Source organism: Acanthochromis polyacanthus, chromosome 21 (assembly GCF_021347895.1).
Source record: "Acanthochromis polyacanthus isolate Apoly-LR-REF ecotype Palm Island chromosome 21, KAUST_Apoly_ChrSc, whole genome shotgun sequence".
In the NCBI taxonomy this organism is placed as follows: Eukaryota; Metazoa; Chordata; class Actinopteri; family Pomacentridae; genus Acanthochromis; species Acanthochromis polyacanthus.
This window is the reverse complement of record NC_067133.1, coordinates 24699296-24717088: the sequence shown is the minus strand read 5'-3', so window position 1 is coordinate 24717088 and position 17793 is coordinate 24699296. Positions and strand designations below refer to the sequence as shown.

Below are 17793 nucleotides of genomic sequence, written 5' to 3'. Positions count from 1 at the left end.
CATCTTTGTCTTGAACTTTCTCTCAGTCAAACAAGTTCAGCTTGGGCTACTGTTCACCATGAAGAGGATCAGCAATGGAGACAAACACAAGCTAATGAAGCATAAAAACTGCCAACATAAAAGGCAAACGGCTCCTACGTCAAATGCACCTCAACTACCTCCATATTTTAAAAAACCTTTCCAGCTAAAAAGCCCAACAGAGTGTAAATGTTCCATAAATGTTCCGTAAATCGCAAATGTGATAGGAGGTAGTGTGAACTGTGTAAGAGATTTCCACTCTAAAAACACAAAAAAGAGACTTAATGTAAAATGTGTGTATCAGCAGTAATGAAAGTCTACTGTATTAATAATTAAACTAATCCATCAGGAAAACGTTGCATGATGAATTGCATATTAAACTGCATGAAGTACATAAATCTGCCAGGATGAATACTGATTCATGTGTATTAATGTCAATTTGTTTTCTTTATTAGTGTAAAGATTCTGCAGTTCTTTTATTCACTCAATAGGTGGCAGTGAAATACTGATAGTTTACATTACTCACCAGTTATCAATTTTACTCAGGCTCTCAGCAGAAGACAGGGGGTCCTTTGAATAAAACAGAAGTTTGAGGTCTAGTCTTGATGTGGAAAAACAGACTGAAGCTTACAAGGATTTAAATAAACAAAGCTGGAGTTTCATTCTTCATTACTTGTAGTCATCTGTTACATCGTTTTTCATTATTTCACCCACAAGTCCAAAAGAATCATGGTAAATCAGTTCATGTAGTTGCTTTTAGTTATTCTCACATCAAAACTGTAGTTTCCCAAGAAACACAACTGTGGCTACTGAAGATTGTTAAAATTGTGAAAGCCAGAACTCACTTTCCAAAAGTCACAATTTTCACTTCCACAATTGTGCACAAGTGTATGTTGTGTAAAAATATCACGATACACTTACATCTAGTACATGTATTACTTGCAGAACTTATAAAAGAGGGTAAAAATCTGAGTTTATTATGCAGACTATGAAAATTTTGAATACTACAACCCAACTGTAAAATTAAAGAGACCCCAATTTTGAGTTGTTTCTTGTATCACAGAAAGAACTCTTACTCATCTCAGTATCTGTATTTACTCACAAACATTTTGTCTGCACCAGCGCTTTAAGGGGAAAATGGAAATAGACTATCATGCAGATTCTAAAGTGTGGTTGCAAAGCTAAAACAAGATTTTCCCCCAGGACGGAAAACGGCCATTTAGTCTGAAAAAAAGCAGCTTGCACCAAGTGCTGCCTGAGGACAGAGCCAGACAAAAGCACCAGTGTCCGAGATTCAAGAATTACCTACAAATTTGGAGCAGACAAGACCTGGATTGTGTGTCAAACTTACACTAAACCAGACAAACATTTAACAACATGTGCATGGGATTTTGCTCTTTAAAAAGTGAACTCACCACTCGTGTTTCTCTCCCTGAAGCAGTTTTAATGAGTCATTACTGAATCTGAAAAATGACTACTGTTTCAATGTTTTTGGGACATAAACACAATAAACAAACTCTCAATGCAAAACAACAGTTTTATTGCAATACACAGGATTTCTTCCTTCTGCTGTGCTCATTGCCTGCCAGGCACATCAACACAGAGGGGACAGGCCGGCACCAGAATACCACGAATGTGCGTCATGATGAAGGTGAAAAGGTGATTATCGATGAGCCCACTTGGACTCAGATAGGCCACGTGCTTGTCCAGAGTTCACTTGTCTTCAGCCGTTTTAATTTAAAACATAAACAGAGGCCTACCCCAAGCAAAAAAGAAAAAGGCATGTTCTCGGATAAAGCAAGCAAGCAATGAGGACAAAGCAGAAAAGTACCTGCACAATACATTCGCACAAAATCAAAATGGAATTTCTTTAAGGAAGCAGAAAGTTTTGGGAGTAAACAACAGCATTTATCTTTGTTTTAGTTCTAGTCAATTTTTGGCATCTATTCATGATCAGAGATTGTGCTCCGACAGCAGATCACTCATGTTCTACACATACTGCTTTGGGAATAATTAATAAGGCGAGAAAGATGAAAAATGCTAAGCGGAATAAGGCTTCTGATTATGCAGTGATGCAATATTTGATATTTTTACAAAAAAGTTATCCAATAAGGATCTGGCAGCACAAAAAAAGGTAGCCTTAGAGGAACTCCCTGAAACATTTTACATCATGAGATCTGTTCACCCCTCCTGACTGAACACCTACTAATTAAGGCTTAAAAACATGCACCCTGAAATTTCTGCACATGTCTACAATGATTTTTTTTATGCATAGATTTTAGCTACACCAAATCAAAAGAATTTAGGTCTATTTAAAGCTAAAAGTTGTGCATGTTCCATCGTATAAACCATTCTTGAGATGCAAAAATGTTTTCACAATCAGAAAATTGTGCCTTCAACCAACCTACATTTACACATTTAAAAACACAAACAGTGGAAAAGGTAACCGCAAAATAGAGATTGAACAGTGTTACAGTTAAAGTGATTGGGTAATAGTTAGTCGGTTGATTGACTTGTTGGTGATTGCAAGTTTCAGTGAGGAAGAATATAATGACAAGGAGCTGAGAGCCAGATACAGAGCTGAAAGTGCAAGAAGCTGAGGACAAAATATCAAGACCAGGAATCTGGTGTCAACAACAAAAAAAATTCTGGTCTGTGCTCAGATGTACAGGTGGCATAACCGTCAGGAGAGGGGAGTAGGAATGAGAGAAGACTAACAGAAGAGCAGACAAGGAGTGTATGGACACAAACTGGGAGTGTGCTCAGCTGATCAGTAGAATACCACACTAGACTTTCCTCCAGGAGGGTTGAGGACCCTGTTGTGAGAGCGAGGCTTGGGTCCAAGGCGAGGCTCATGGTTCTTCAGCAAAGCTTCATCAGGAGTTAAGGTGGAGATGGGCTCAGGTGCTGCAGGGGCTGGAGGGGCAGACACAGGAGCGAGCTCCTCCTTGGCTGGTGCAGGAGCTGGAGGGGCAGGTTCTTCCTTGACCTCAGGCAGGCTAACTTTGGGTTCAGGTGCTTTAGACAGGAAAAAAAAGTTTTACAGAAAGGTCAAAGCAGAAGACTCAATAACCCACTTACATTGTGTAATAAAAAAAAGGAAATTACATATTTAAAAGTCACATTTAGGATGAAAGAATAATTAATAAGAGGAAGAACACAGAGCTAATGGATGAATCCCATATTTACAGAAACCAGTTAAACACTAGAAACAAGCGCTTCACTGATCCCGCTGCAGTCATTACAGTAGAAATTACTCTTCACCACTATAACAGCCCATATTATGCTTTTATGGTGTTCCTGTAGTGTAATAGAGCTTTTTTTGTGCATGTAAAAGGGTCGGTAAACTTACAAAACCAAAAGCCCAAGCAAAAGGCACTGGTTCTCCCCAGCAGAAAAACACTGCTCTTGATACCATAAATAAATTTATAAATCTGGGAAGTGCACTAAACACTACAACATGGATCCCCTACAGTAGCTGTGTTTCTTTCAGTCACTGATGACTGGCTTCATTACAGATGAGATTATACCACACAGTTGTTGCATTTACATCTCACTGGGTTGTCCTACCACAGTCCAACAACATGTACTGCAGGTTAGCTGGTAATTTTAAATGGGGTTTGGATGTAAGCATGCGTTTGAGTCTGTCTCTTTGTGTTAGCCCTGACAAACTGTACAGGGTGTACTTTATCTAGGCTTCCCCCCCCCCCCCCCCCTTTCTTTTTAATAAAAGTGTACTAATAATTATCAACACTGTTTTTCAATAAAACATTTTGTCGTGATAAACATTTCTGTTATATGGACCTGCTCCAGCCCCGACAATATTTTAACGGGATAGCACTGGCATAGATAATGAATGGGTGCATTCTCTACTAACTTAAGACAATCTTTGGTATTTAAGATGTATCTGCTAGGAATTAATCCTAGTGGAAAACTCCATTACCTGTATAATGTAGACTGACTTGACCCAGACTGATATATCTGAATAGTGAGGACCTCGGGCACAGATATTTCATAATCATAAGAGTAAGACAGTAAATATTACAAATTCAATAATATGTATGTAGGTCTTTATGGGAAGTACTCACCTGGTGATTCAGGCTCAGGTCCCACACTCAGATTGTCCTGTAAATAATGAAAGTTAAAGATGCCTCACTCAGATCACAGCTCTACTCAAAGCTCAACTATTCAAATCATATATTCAAAGCAAGTCAATAAAAGCAAGCAGAATATTTGACACGGGATGGCAACATTCTTCTTGTCATACTAGCAGTCTGGGTTAATACCACATCACCAGTTTTATCACAAATATTGGTACATTTCCCTTTGTCTACCAACAAAAAGACATATGCAACTGAATACAAGCAACACAATGTGCAGCTGCAAACCATTTCCAAAATATTCTAAACATTTTACATTCCTGTACAGTGGTAAAGTACACAAATACATTCCAAATTTAGGGTAAACTAGTCCTTTAAAAGTACATTAGCTGGTGTGTTTAAGATCAGGAGTAAATCAAAAATAAATAACTAATTTCAAATTCAAGTTATAGTCAAAGTGGAGAATAAATTTAAAAGCTGGGTGTAAAGAGTACCTTTGGCTTATTTGGGTGGCTTCGGCTTGGGCTTTGAACAGATGCACTTTCTGCAGCCCCAAATATGTTGCTGGCTGGTCCTCCTGGGGGCACAGGTCTCCGTGGTTGAGCTGGAGCTTCAGTTTCACCAAATATTCCACTACTCTTCCCACCTATATAAAGCATTACCAAGATGTTTCACTTCTGCAGCAGTGGCAGTATCATTTTGACAATGTCCTCTCTAGATTCACATATTGGATGAGGAAATTTGACACGTGAATTGAGCTCCTTCTACATTTACTGCACGAGTGTCATATAGTAGACACATCACAGTAGCAGCCAACTCAGATGAAAAATTTGCAGATAAGCTAGTCAGGGTGACCAGCCTGTCCCTGTCTAGAAATTCTCAGTAAACTGAACTTGGTTATACCAGATACTTCACAAAATCTGAAGGTGGATTGCATGCAGGCATGAAGTGTTTATCCTGGAAGTATCACATTATAGTAACAGTTTTCACACCCTGGAAAATGAAAGATGCTTTGATTGGTCTGCCTGTACACATCCATTAACCCTGGCAGCCTGGTCTGACCTGGAGGATTGGAGCGTTTTGGTACACTCTGGGGTTCTTCTGGTGCGGCAAAAACTGTAGAGGCCATCTTATTGGGTCTTCTCACTGCTGCAGAATCATCTTCATAGCCACCGAACAGGTTACTAGAGCCACCCCCAGGAGGCTGCAACACTCTGCAGACAAAACAAAAAAAACATAGCTTCTAAAGGATCTTATCTCAGCTAAATCAGTTAGCATATACTAGTGTGACTTAGCACAGATTGACTGGGATTTACATTGTTTCTATTTCTATTAGAGTTCATCTTACTAAATCATAACAGGCCGCATATTTAGGGTCACTACATTAAAGTAAAAACACAGCTTTGGAAATATTTTTAGACCACTGTTTCAGACCTCTTCCCTTGTGGCTCTTGGTAGAGCCGTACTGTGTTTTCTTCTTAAGGCTGTCATTGAAAGCTGTTTTGCTGATTTCAAGCATTTCAGTAATGGCTGTCTACTCGCTGTATCCCTCTTCGTTAGCACCAAGATGGCTGTCATCTTCTTGTCACCTCACTATATAATCTTTTAAAAGGCGTTGAGTGATGACTAAGCTTGGATTATCTGTCCACTTTAAAGGTTATGCTCAAAATAATGCTGACTCATAGTGTTTGCTTCCCATTGAGTGAAATTTTATAGTTTTTAAACATTATTTATTGCATGTATTGATATTTTGCATGGCTTATTACATTTCATAATGATGAAATTATTTATACATTATGATTTTAAAAAAACAAATAAAATCAGCAATGTTGAAGGCCTGTTGTAGAGTAAAGAAAACAGCAGGTGGACTAATAACCATTTCCAAAGCTGTACATACTGTATTTGAGGTGCCAAGAGTAGACTCTGGTGACACAGACAGTTTCATTACAGATTACGGTCAGAAACACGAGGTCATATTTTACCACACAAAGAAGACATGTAGAAAACTGCACATGTAAACTGGATATAAATATATTGCTGTGGACGCGACAGTTTGAGCCAACGCAGCCAAATGACAGGTTATTTGATTATAGACCCGGGAACGGCGCCATACGTCTGAAATGCTGCTTGTCGCTAAACTTTCTTACGTTATCAAAATTCGCTGTGTGCGCGTACTACACTAGCAGTGTTGACTAAATAGTCGATGCTTTCGATTAAAAAAACGGAACCTTTTGTAATTACAACAATGTGGCCACACTGCCGTTGTTGGCAGATACAAAGAAGAGCAGCCTGAGGAGCATTTCACACTTCCGCAGGCGCAGCAGACAACGCCTGGTCAGCTAGCTTAAAAGCTATCTCCACTCTTAAATTTGCTAACAGACGAAAATTCCAACCAGCGTAGCTCAAGTTAAACCACCACGAAGGCATTTCAGCTCCCTTACTTACAGTAGTGCCTGGTGGTAGTGTAACATTTAAAGACATTAGCATAAAAAGTGATGGTGCAAGGAAAAAAGTAAGACGCTGTCAGACAACGTTAACCTACATTCTGAGATACTAGCTCACCGAGCGGCTTAACGTATCGCATTGTCGGCCGTTTCTTTTACAGATAAACACGCCACGCGGCTATATATATATTTTTTCACCTTGAGCTTGGTTTTGAGGAAGAATCCAACCCCTGAAACATGTTCGTCGAAGTCATAGTGGTTTTGTTTTGAGCCTTCAAGTTTCCAAAGACAACTTCGTCAGTTTGCCAACTGGACGTCCAGCAAGTTCCCCCTGCCTGCGTGCGCGTGCCCAACCACACTCCGTAGTGAAGAATTTGAGTCCACCCAGCTGTGACTCTCCGAGACCTGACTGGTCCCCTGCCAAGAGGGTGCGCTCGATTCACTACACTCGGAGTCCCTTTTCACAAAACTGCACTATACAATCTCAGAGATAAAAAAATTTCCATTGTTTACAGCAGCGCTGATGCTGTAGCTGTCTTTGTTCCATATGATATGCTACATCAAGATGCAATCGTTCACACGTGTTTTTAAACAAAGCTGTAACTCGACATCTGCTAATCTGCCGAAGAGTATTCAAGCAATCGCATCCGAGCACCTATCGCCATATGGCGCGCTTCCTTTAAATCTCTGTGCTCATCTGGGACAAAAACAATGTGAGCTGCGTCTGCGGTAACAACTCAAGTAAAAAGCACATATTGCGGAATCAAACCCCTCTTCTGCCATATTCCCTTTGTATCCCCACTGCACGCTACAAACATAGTTGTAGTTTTTGTTTTGTTCCCACCCTGAAGTATCAAATTCTAATCCCATTGAGCCGGTTGACTTCTCAGCAAACACCCGTGTTAAATTCAAGCGCACCTACAGAGTTCCGCCTGTTGATTTGATCTTCTAAATGTCAATCATTTTCTGGGCGGAACTTATTTTTATAGCGTCAGCAGCCTTCGCTGAGGATATCCAAATTTTTTTGAAATAGCCTTCAATTACTAAAAATAACAAGTTAAATTATAAAAGACTCGATGACTTTAAAGTTTTAAAGTACTTATCGAAAAACTTAAAGGACATGACAGGAAAAGAAAGACAATTGGTCCTCTGTGGAGCCTCTTCCTCTAACTATTGGCGGAGCTTTCTGTTAATCAAATTTCAACGGCCGTCCTCGTGGATTTCTAACCAATCACAGGCTTTGTTTTCAAGTTGTAGTGGGCGTGTCTAAGCGCGTGGACATTCGATCTGCAGGAACTGTCATCGGTAGCAACAAGCTGGAGGTCTGCCGTCAGCTAGCAATGCTAGCCCGTGATTCGGCTGAGAATACTACCAACAAGCTTCCACTTCAGGTAATTTCTAAAGTGTTTTAGAGTTATCAACCTAATGAATTATTCGAAACTCTACTTACAATAACGATTATGTTCGGAGCAGTTTTGGTAGCGGTATGGCTTGTTTGACTGGTCTTGTCGTTAACGTTAGCTAGCCGACACAGCAGTCATGCTAGGTACCACGGTAGGCATGGAGGGGATTCTTGTCTTCTTTTATGACAATTTACCACAAGAACTGAACAACTATGGGAACATAACTTAAACTATTACAAGACTACACTTCTAAAGCAGCGTTATCATTTGGGTATGACACCTTACCCGTTGTGAGAGTACGAAAACCACCACCAAGCTGGCTGCACTGTAACATCCAAGGGAGAATTAGTGTTGTAATTCTGTGGAAAACCGTTAGATTTAAATGTGCTACTACGAGAATCTAGATTATTCTCAAGTCACTCTAAAACAATGTTTTGACACCGAATGCATTAAATTGTAGTCACATACATCTGTTAACAGTACAATTATTTCAAAATCCCAAAGAACGCAAGTTAACGTTGAACAACTTAACTAGTAGTTTCAGATCCCCACAACTACTAGTTATCATATTATAAATCTGATTGATTTTGCCTGAGAGGCTTTTAGATAGTAAAGATAAGGGATTTAAATGCTGTGTAGGAATTTAGAAAGAGGGGAAATTCCTCGTCATTTTCATACTCAAGCTACTCATGTCTAATTAGTCTTCCTTTGTGTATCTTTCTATTGCTGTCATCCTTCTGCACTGCCCTCCTCCTGATTATTCAGAAATACATAAATCAGAGGACAACAGTGGAGAACATGCAGTGATATTGGCTCGGTGGTCTTAATACATTTTATCACAGATTTACTAATGTAGTACCCCGTTTTTCTTCACACAAAGCCAGGTCCTGGTATTGACGAATTATTTCTAATATTTATGTGGCCATGGTAATGCTAACATATCGTAGAAGTGTTGTGCAAATGCCATAAAACTGCAGTATATGTATGAAATAATTTCTTTTGCAGACAATTTCTGCAGGCGATGGTGACGTAGTGTCAAGCGAAGTCCACTTGCACACAGGTTAATAAAACTATGTCTGTCTACCAATTCAAATGACTTAACCGACTCAAGCTTCTGTACAAAAAAATTCCCTATCGCTCGCGACAGTTATCTCACATTTTAGCATCGGTTTGCTAGTTTTATTTCTTGTTTCAAAGAAGCATTGAGTAATGTTGTTGCTGATAGAAAACAGTTGAACTGCGCAGAGTTCAGCTCAGTCGAAGCAGGAGCAAGGAGAGGGCAGAAAGCGGAGAGATCGGTCTCGGCTTTATTATGCTCAATTTGATCAATAATTGCCAATATAACCGGTCGGACCCATGGTGAAGAGAAAGAAGACATCGCCCACGACCGAAGAGCACGAAAATTGGTAAATTTATATGTGAAATAAACACTTTATTTAGAGGTCGAACGCACCGAGGGTTTTCGTTGTCGTTTCTGCAGGGCGCTAAACTGAAAAGCGCTCGCATTTGAATTTAGTTTAAATTCTACCGTTAATATTGGCCGTTAGAGGCAAAAGACACTCGGTAAAACATTGTCGCCACTTGCTGAACTGTTTTAATTGTTGGAAATAATTATTCTCAAGACGTTAAATGCATATATTTGGTGTTGTTTTGACGGGACTGGAGAGGGGATTTGAAACAAACAGCGGCGGCCATGTTGAGAGACAGTGAACGTCGTCTTTAGAAGTTAATTTTGCCCACCGCTTTGCTCGTAATGTGACAAATTTTGTGTGAATGTGCTTTGACAGCATGACACCGGGCTCCAGGGAGGGGATCGGTGTCGATGGGAGGAGGAATCCGTCCAGAAAGCCCGAAGGTTGCGACGAGGAGGAGAGCGGAGAGCAGGCGAGCGAGGAGCGCAGTACAAAGGGAGACGACGGAGTGGAAATTCTTAATCCATCAGCCGCGGGTCTCAGCCCCGGTTCAGCCCCGGTTCTCCCCGTGTCTCCGCCGAGCCGAACCGGGCTCGGCTCGACCGAGCAGCCCCACACCTCAGCGGAGACCGCCCCTCCGTGTCACGACCAGCATCATTTTCTCCGATCCAGCGTTCGACCTCCGAGCAAACGGATACGGAAGGATTCAATCGACTCGGCCATCAATGGACATGGCGGGGCAAAATCGAAAGGTACCGTGGTTGACCAGCCCGGATCAGTGTGTGTGCAAGGTGGAATTAGCAGGGTGTCTACTCTCAGTTTTTCTTGTCACCCTGTTTGTAATTTGTCATCTGTGGTGGCTAAACTGACGCCGTTTTTGTTGCTGTATATCCCCCTGTGGGCCACTGGCTGGGCTGTACAATTCTGGCTGATCCAACTTAAAACACCATCCTGGGAAGTAAAAGAGGAGAAGCCAGAACTTATATTTCAATTAGGATGCCCCTTAACTATTTTTCAATCACGGTTTTTTAGTAAACTTGCCACTACTGCCAGTAAAAATCCGCTAGGTGTAGGAGTAATGGATCACAGGTTTAACACTTCAACATCCAGAATAAGGAAGCCACATTAAGATATTTGTATCTTTATTTCTTACTAAAGTGATCTGAATGTCTAATTATATATTATTGAGCCTGTTAACAATTTCTGATTTTTAAACTTGTCAAAATTGTAAATATGTTTAAACTTTAATCACAACAAACATTAAAATAGAATTAATATAGTCTAGCAAACTCCCTACACAGTTAATAATTTAATTTGGCAGAGCGCTTATTATTAGTTCTGGTGGCTTGCTGGTTTGCTTTTGCAATTAATTTGCTGATGGGCTGTGCTGTGGTCACTTGCAGTGTGAACAGTATCTGCTGAGGCCTGCAGGAGATCCCACTGATGAACTGACATAGTAATACTGAATGTCCAAGCAACGAACAAAAGCTAGAAATGACTTAACGCTTTCAGGCTTTGCTGACTTTTAAACACACTGAAGGATTGCCATGTGGATTACTAATCACAAATAATCTATTTAAGAGCTTTCTTGTGTCAGTGTATCCGTACAAATGAGGCATCACCTCCTGGGTGTCCAAGCCACAAATCCCACAAGAGGCAAACAGTTCAGTGGCCGGAAAATTAATAATTATATGGTTTAAACTTACAGTGAGATCGCTGTTCATTTGAGAGCATGTTATTGATGAGCTGCCTGTAAGAAACATGTCTTCCTTTCTGAAGATTTTTCTTTTTCTGCTCAGATTCAGATACAATTATTATAGATGTGTTTCAGGGTATTATCATTGCTTTTCAACTGCAGTTTGTCAATTTTTCAGCTCTTGGAAAATATCTGCAGAAATTAGTTTAATCAGACAGAAATAAACACTTGCAGTTTGTCTTTCTGTTCTGACAGGCTGATGACAGGCTGACAGACTGGTGGATTTCTTCTGTTGCTTTTGGAAAAGTGGCTGATTATTTCATAAAATATATTTAGATTGCCCCAAGTTTTGACCACTTGACCAAGAAAGCCCTTCTTATTTTGATGTGAAGCTATATTGGTATGCATCTGTTTTGAAGAGACACATCTAGGTTAGTGCTTTTGAGGACACATTTGCTTTTGTAAATCAACACCCATTAAGGCTGGAAATACCATTTCCTTAACATAGCGCAGGGCTGCAGCAGTAACTGCCTAGGTGTTTGTGTTAATGCCTCCTGGCATTATGCTCTGTACTGGCCCAAACTTGGCCAGTGGAACCCACCACGAGTTGGTTTTGGATCCGTGTACTCTGGACCTGGCCATAGGGACTGATTGCTTTTCCTGCCTCCTTGCCAGAGCTGAACCACAGAGAGGGAAGCTCTGCAGGTTGTGCGCTGTAATGGCAGTAGGTGGCTTTGTGTGCATGTATTTTAACATCTTCCAAACCACACATGCAGGACAACAGTGTATTTTATTCCCATACTATGCAAAACAGCCAGCGTGGTCAAGCAAAATATTCTGCTCAATCCCTGTGTTTTTACTCTGATAGTTAGGTTGTGCCTTTCCTCTGAACCTTCCATAACTGATGGATTCTCTTTTTGTGTAACAGGGGCAGAGAATGGCTCTTCTAGCCAAGGGACAGTGGGACAGTCAGGGTCATTGGCCAGCTCCACAGGGGGACTGTCAAAGGCCTCCAAGGGCCAAGGGTGTACTGAGAAGGAGGAACAAGCAGGTAACCAGAAGAGGGCCCGTCGGCAGTGGGAGTCTTGGAGCGCAGAGGATAAAAACAGCTTTTTCGAGGGGCTCTACGAGGTAAATAGTGAAACCAACTTAAACCAAGTTAAAACGTTTCCATGTGTATATCTGTTGATGTTTTATACTCACCTGTACCGCCCTTGCCTCCAGTATGGGAAGGATTTTGAGGCTATCCAGAACAACATTGCAATGAAGTACAAGAAAAGAGGCAAGCCAGCCAACATGGTGAAGAACAAGGAGCAGGTCCGCCATTTCTACTACCGCACCTGGCACAAGATCTCCAAACACATTGACTTTGCCAATGGTAAGCTGCCCTTTATGTTTGTCACCCAAACCAGGTGGAGCTTACAGTGTCTCAGTTAAATTTGGAGTGTATAAATGAATAACTCTTTGAAATTTAGGGACCCACATATAGCATTTGTTCACAATAATAATGCCAGACCTTTGTCATCTCATCTGAAAAGTCATGTTTAGTAAAGTTGTCCAGTAGCATCACGAGTGCCATCAAGTGATGTAAAACAACCTGTTGGAAATAAGACAAAGAAAACCAATATGTATTCCAGGACCATTTTTTCATCAAATAGATCATGAATGTTTATGCAACATTTACTATACGGGGAGATTCTTTCCCAAAACACATGTTAATGTATTTTACAAGATAAGCCTGAGGCTCTTTCCTCTACAAATAACTTTCAGTGTTATCTTTATGTAGCATACACAGGCCTCTTGAGTGGCTAGTGACATTAGGGTTGTGACTTATGCTTCCTTTCCTTCTCAGTGTACTCCCGAGTGCTGAAGAAATCTTCTCAAGAGCTGTATGGTCTTATCTGCTATGCTGAGCTCCGCAAAAAAGTTGGAGGATGTAAGTGAAGCCTGTGCAAGTGTTTCAATGCATGTCTTTTCAAAAGTTGTTTGTACATGAGCGTTTTAGTTGCTGTTAGTTTTGGACACAAGGGATGTGATTAAAGTCTGCATGAGACCAGTCTTTGGGGACTGTTGCCTCTTAGGGAAGATGTCACAAACGGCTCTGGATTTGTGTTTTGTGTTTGACAGTAATGGATGATAAGAACGTGGCAAAGCTGAACGAGCTCATCCAGCAGGGGTAAGTTGATCGCAAAAGCATAGTTTACCATTTTTGTGTAAATAACGAGAAGTTCGTGTTTGTACTTATTTCATGTCCGGTATCATATCTGCTTAAACACAAATAAGCTATCACCCTTATTAAGAAGGACTGAACCAATCTGAGGTCATAGTGACATGTTTCAAATACAAGGAAAGTGCATTAGCAGCTTGAACAAGTGGTAATTCTTTAAAATGTTATGTACTAATGTATAATATGATATGCACAATATTTCATGGTATGATTCTACAGACTACGTGGCTGCTGTTTTATAAAATATTTCAAGTGTGCAACTTATTCTGTAAATCTACATTTATGTGAATGAATAGCTTACTTCCTCTAAAGAAAAGAGCAATGGTGACACTACACTGATTGATGGGAAGTTGGCCTTCAAAGACGGTAAAGTTTTTCTCTACTGCTTTGCCTGTTTGACCAGGGCCACCACCGTGCGCTCCAAAGGGAGGAACCTACGGATCAAAGCCCCTATGTGCCGAGCACTGAAGAAACTTTGTGATCCAGATGGTGAGTCTGTCCATGCAGACACCTGATGTATAACACATACAAAGCAACATAGACAAAGTAAACAAGCATCATTGCTTAAAATACAAACCACACTGATGCTGCGGCATGGCGCTTGTGGGGGTGGGGTTTTTGGCAAAAACAATGGCACTGTGTGGGCTAGTGGCGTTTCCATGGTAACTCTGGGAATTAGAATGAGGAGGAGTAGCAGGAGGAAGATGCAGGAGATGACTGTTGTGACCAGCTGTCATCAACCCCTCTGTTCAGTGACATCCACAGTTAGTAAAAAGAAAAAATTGCTTCAGTCAAGTGTAGAACGTATTGGTCCCGTCGCTCTCATTGTTGTGTCTCCATCTTGGAAGTGGTCTCATCCTGACCTGTTCTGTCTGCTCTCCAGTGTTGTCGACTTTGATGACTCTTTTTCATTGTGTGTTGGTTAATTAAGCATGGAAGTCTGCGACACACTATAGTTAACTTAACAGCAACTGTACTGACAACTCCATTGTTCTGTTCATGTAGTGCTTTTGTGTCCTTTTTCTGAACACTGTCAGAAAGCTCCTCTGACTGGCCTTCTGCTCTTGCTCTTCAAAAACATATGACCTTGTGTCTGAAGAGAGCTTTGTTGGCAGCTCTCATTCAGTAATGGTGTATCTTCATGTTCCTGCAGGAGTGAGTGACGAAGAGGACCAGAAACCAGTGCGTCTACCCCTGAAGGTGGCAATGGAACTCCAGCCACGCAGCAACCACTCCTGGGCCCGCGTTCAGAGTCTAGCGCACAACCCTCGCCTCAGGTCAGGCATCACAGTCCAAGGGCTGTTGATTACTTTGGCTTACCATGTCTTGGAATCACAGACAGATATTTCTTTACAAACCATGAACATTTTGTCCACTTTTGTTGTTTTCAAGTTGCAACACTGCTACAAGAAGTAACTGATTTTAAAATGTCATGTTGTTTTTCAATTCAGTAATTTGTAATGTAAGAACAGACAAATGCACATTATGGTTTTTTAAAATGCTTAAAATTTCCAACAGTACGGCAGTATCGCAATATTCTGTGGCAAATGCGACACTTTTTGAAAGATTTTCTGCATTAAAGCATTACTAAGCACTTTGGAAATTATGCCTGCTTGCAAGTGTTTTATCAAATATAACCAAAAAACAGTGATTTAGAAAATAGTTATCAATACTATTAAGTATGCATGCTGAGATCCACAAGTAAATATATATATTTACTCAGTCATTTGGTAAGTGTGAAACCTATAGGCACTGTTTATGCCATGAGTGTTAGGACCATTAGTGTTCTGTCGCTTGTGAATCAGCAGTTATCAGTAAACTTTTATGTCTTTTCCCACCCAGGATGGTGGTGGAGCTCCACAGGAAAGTCTCCAGCCTCATTGAATATCTGAAACAGAAGTGGGCATACCACGACCAGCGGATTGTATCCTTGAAAACACATTGTTTGCTCAAAAGCTTGGCTGGTAACCGCATATTATCCTGCCACATAGAAATATTGGCATTTTTCACAGTACAATTATTATTTCCCTATTTGGTATGTGGATTATAGCAGCTGTATACACTTCAGATGCATTTTTGAGGGATGTGTCTGTTTCTGTCAGTTATGTTCTAGTTCTTAACAGTGATGCTTCAGCTTAAGAGTCTCATGGAGAGGGAGGCGCTCGAGGGCAGCCAGTGCAGCACAGCCTCTTCCAGCAAAACTCGGCAAGAGGAGCTCTTTCTTTTTCCAGCTGAGAGCAGCACATTGACAACGCTGCCTGGTGTGGCACGTGTAGTTCACTCCAAGGCCTCCTGCACTGTACACTGGTTAGAGAGTGGCAAGAACCGGCCTAATGCCAAGGAACTGCCTGCTGCCCAGATCCTAGGCATCCACACAGCTCCACCACCTCGATCTGGCAACAAATCTGGACGGGGAAATACTGCTGTTGCTGGTGCTTCAGCGACTGTTTCGGGTGACACTCGTCGCACTGAACCCCTTAACTTTGAATCGTCCTCAGACAGTTGTACAAAGGTAGAAGAGAAGAGACCACTCTCTTCTCTTTCTGTGACTGTTTCATCTCAGCAGACTGTAGCGCTCAGAGATGAGGGAAATGGGACAGTATCTTTTGAGGCAGGCAAGACCTGCTCTGTTGTGGAGGTCACTGGTGGCTTCACAGTGACCAAAAGCACGGACAAGTTGTGTAGTGGTGTCGAGAGCTCATCGGAGCAGTGCCAGGAAGAGCAAAATACCAGCACCTCTTCCCCAGAGGTGAACCAGGCTTCTACAGCCAAACCGCTAGTGACTGGCTCAGAGGACGGTGTGTTGCAAGGCTCTGCACCAGCAGCCAAAGAACGGACTGTTGAGCAGATCAGAGAGGAGGGCTGGAGTGCTCGTGACGCTGAGAATGTCACCCTGGCTGAGCTCTACCTAATGTTTGGGAAGCCAGGCAAGCTGCAGCTGGAATATGAGTGGCTTCCAGCTGCAGTTTCTCCCAGCAACCAAGAAAATGGACAAGCCATGGTACAGCCCAAGTCCAACAGGACGAACCGAGTTTTGCGCTGCCTGCTCAAGCTGGTTGCAACTGAAGTCAATCCTAAACCTTTGGTAAGAATTCACTTTTGTTTGTCCCAGTCTTGTTTTCCGATAATTTTAATTCATTCATTTTTAATTTTAATTCATTTTAACTTCGAAAACAAAATTTCTTTTGGGGTGTTTTTGTGCAGTTTTGTTACAAATCTAATTAATGTGTGAATAGGGTATTTAATAAGTCGATATAGTGTAACAGCAATATTCAGGATTTATGTTTCTGTGTTCACCAAATTCCATTTTTTTAGTGCACTTAATCCACATGAAGTCCTCCTCAGTAAGATCAGGTTTAGACTGGTTCAAAACATGCTGATTTCCATTATAGGAACTGGCTGTGAACTGTGGCCTCCATGCTTCTTTTTAACCGGCAGTGAGAGCATTATTTAGAAATGTACATAAAGAGTGAAAGCTGTCTTGTGTCTTCCCCATCAGGCTCCAGAACTCTGCTCCACAGCCACATCGCCACTTAAGACTAATCAAGAGGAGCAAAACCAGGCAGTCACACCTCCAGGGAAGGGTCCCGTACCAGGTGTTCGCAGCCCCAGCTGTGGGCGACAGCAGGCTTCTGTCCGAGTGGCCAGGTTACACCTGCCAAACACAGGAGCCTCAGGTATTTGTGACTTTCTTTTGCATTTTCTGAGGCTGCTACTACTGGCGCGTAATGTGCTGTCATATTCACTGTAGAGACTGACAAAACTAAGTTTGGGTATGACTAAATTTTAAATCTTTCAATTGCTAAAAACTGTTAAGATACATATATAGTGAATCATAAATTACATTGCATATAACAAGTTTGATTTTACTGATGTGGATTTAATTGGGATTTATGTACTATTTATACTGATGGTACTGTAGTCGTTTATTTGTTTGACTGGGAAGTAATAATGCACTTAAAATTTTTCTTGCTATACAGATGATTGTTTAAATGATTTGTGTGTAGTGTAGGCATGTAGATGTTCACTGGCCTTAAAAATTATTCAATTCAGTTCAAATATCTGCCATCCTCACATGGCATCTTACCTGTTCTTCCACTCCTCAGGTGGGTGCAACCTTCCACGCTCTCTGCTGGGCTCGACTGCAGACTCAGAAGGTGGAGTGTTCGCAGTTCCCACTACACTACCCCCCAACAGCTCACGTCACAACAGAATGTTTTCCCCCAACAAGGAGGCAGAGCTTGCCTTCAGACAGCAGCTCGACTCTATCAGTGTAAGACAGGACAAGGCTTTGTTTTTACACCAAACGGATGCGTGTCTCACATAACTATGCACCAATGTTAATGTTCATTTTTTCCTGACAGATGCAGTCCGATCTTTTCCTTTCTAGACAGAGAAAACCTCGCAACAGACAACTACGGAAACCACTTGTAGTTCAGGTAGGAGACGAACACCAGGTTGTTTTACTTGATCCACTGGGTCGTATTAAAGTG

The 17793-nt window shown here is 41.4% G+C and overlaps 2 protein-coding genes across 3 annotated transcripts in view; one reads left to right on the top strand and one right to left on the bottom strand.

The window, feature by feature from the left end:
- Positions 1-1535: 1535 nt before the first annotated feature.
- Positions 1536-6975, bottom strand: jpt2 (Jupiter microtubule associated homolog 2). Its single transcript, XM_022207476.2, has 5 exons — positions 6761-6975; positions 5181-5332; positions 4613-4764; positions 4107-4143; positions 1536-3036 (listed from the first exon to the last, which is right to left on the bottom strand). The coding sequence occupies exons 1-5, from the start codon at positions 6814-6816 to the stop codon at positions 2789-2791; spliced, it is 645 nt and encodes a 214-aa protein (XP_022063168.1). The 5' UTR covers positions 6817-6975; the 3' UTR covers positions 1536-2788.
- Positions 6976-7842: 867 nt separating this feature from the next.
- cramp1 (cramped chromatin regulator homolog 1) overlaps positions 7843-17793 on the top strand; it is a 20262-nt gene continuing 10311 nt past the window's right edge. The window contains exons 1-13 of one of the 2 annotated variants that reach the window (XM_022207478.2): positions 7843-7953; positions 9753-10129; positions 12002-12204; positions 12298-12451; positions 12926-13009; positions 13201-13249; positions 13704-13789; positions 14454-14577; positions 15143-15224; positions 15435-16385; positions 16800-16977; positions 17407-17573; positions 17665-17739. In XM_022207478.2, the coding sequence (XP_022063170.1) occupies positions 9754-10129; positions 12002-12204; positions 12298-12451; positions 12926-13009; positions 13201-13249; positions 13704-13789; positions 14454-14577; positions 15143-15224; positions 15435-16385; positions 16800-16977; positions 17407-17573; positions 17665-17739 (2529 nt within the window). In that variant the 5' untranslated portion in view covers positions 7843-7953; position 9753. Of the gene's footprint in view, positions 7954-9206; positions 9372-9752; positions 10130-12001; positions 12205-12297; positions 12452-12925; positions 13010-13200; positions 13250-13703; positions 13790-14453; positions 14578-15142; positions 15225-15434; positions 16386-16799; positions 16978-17406; positions 17574-17664; positions 17740-17793 lie in introns of those variants that run through there. The other variant, XM_022207477.2, reaches the window with a different exon arrangement.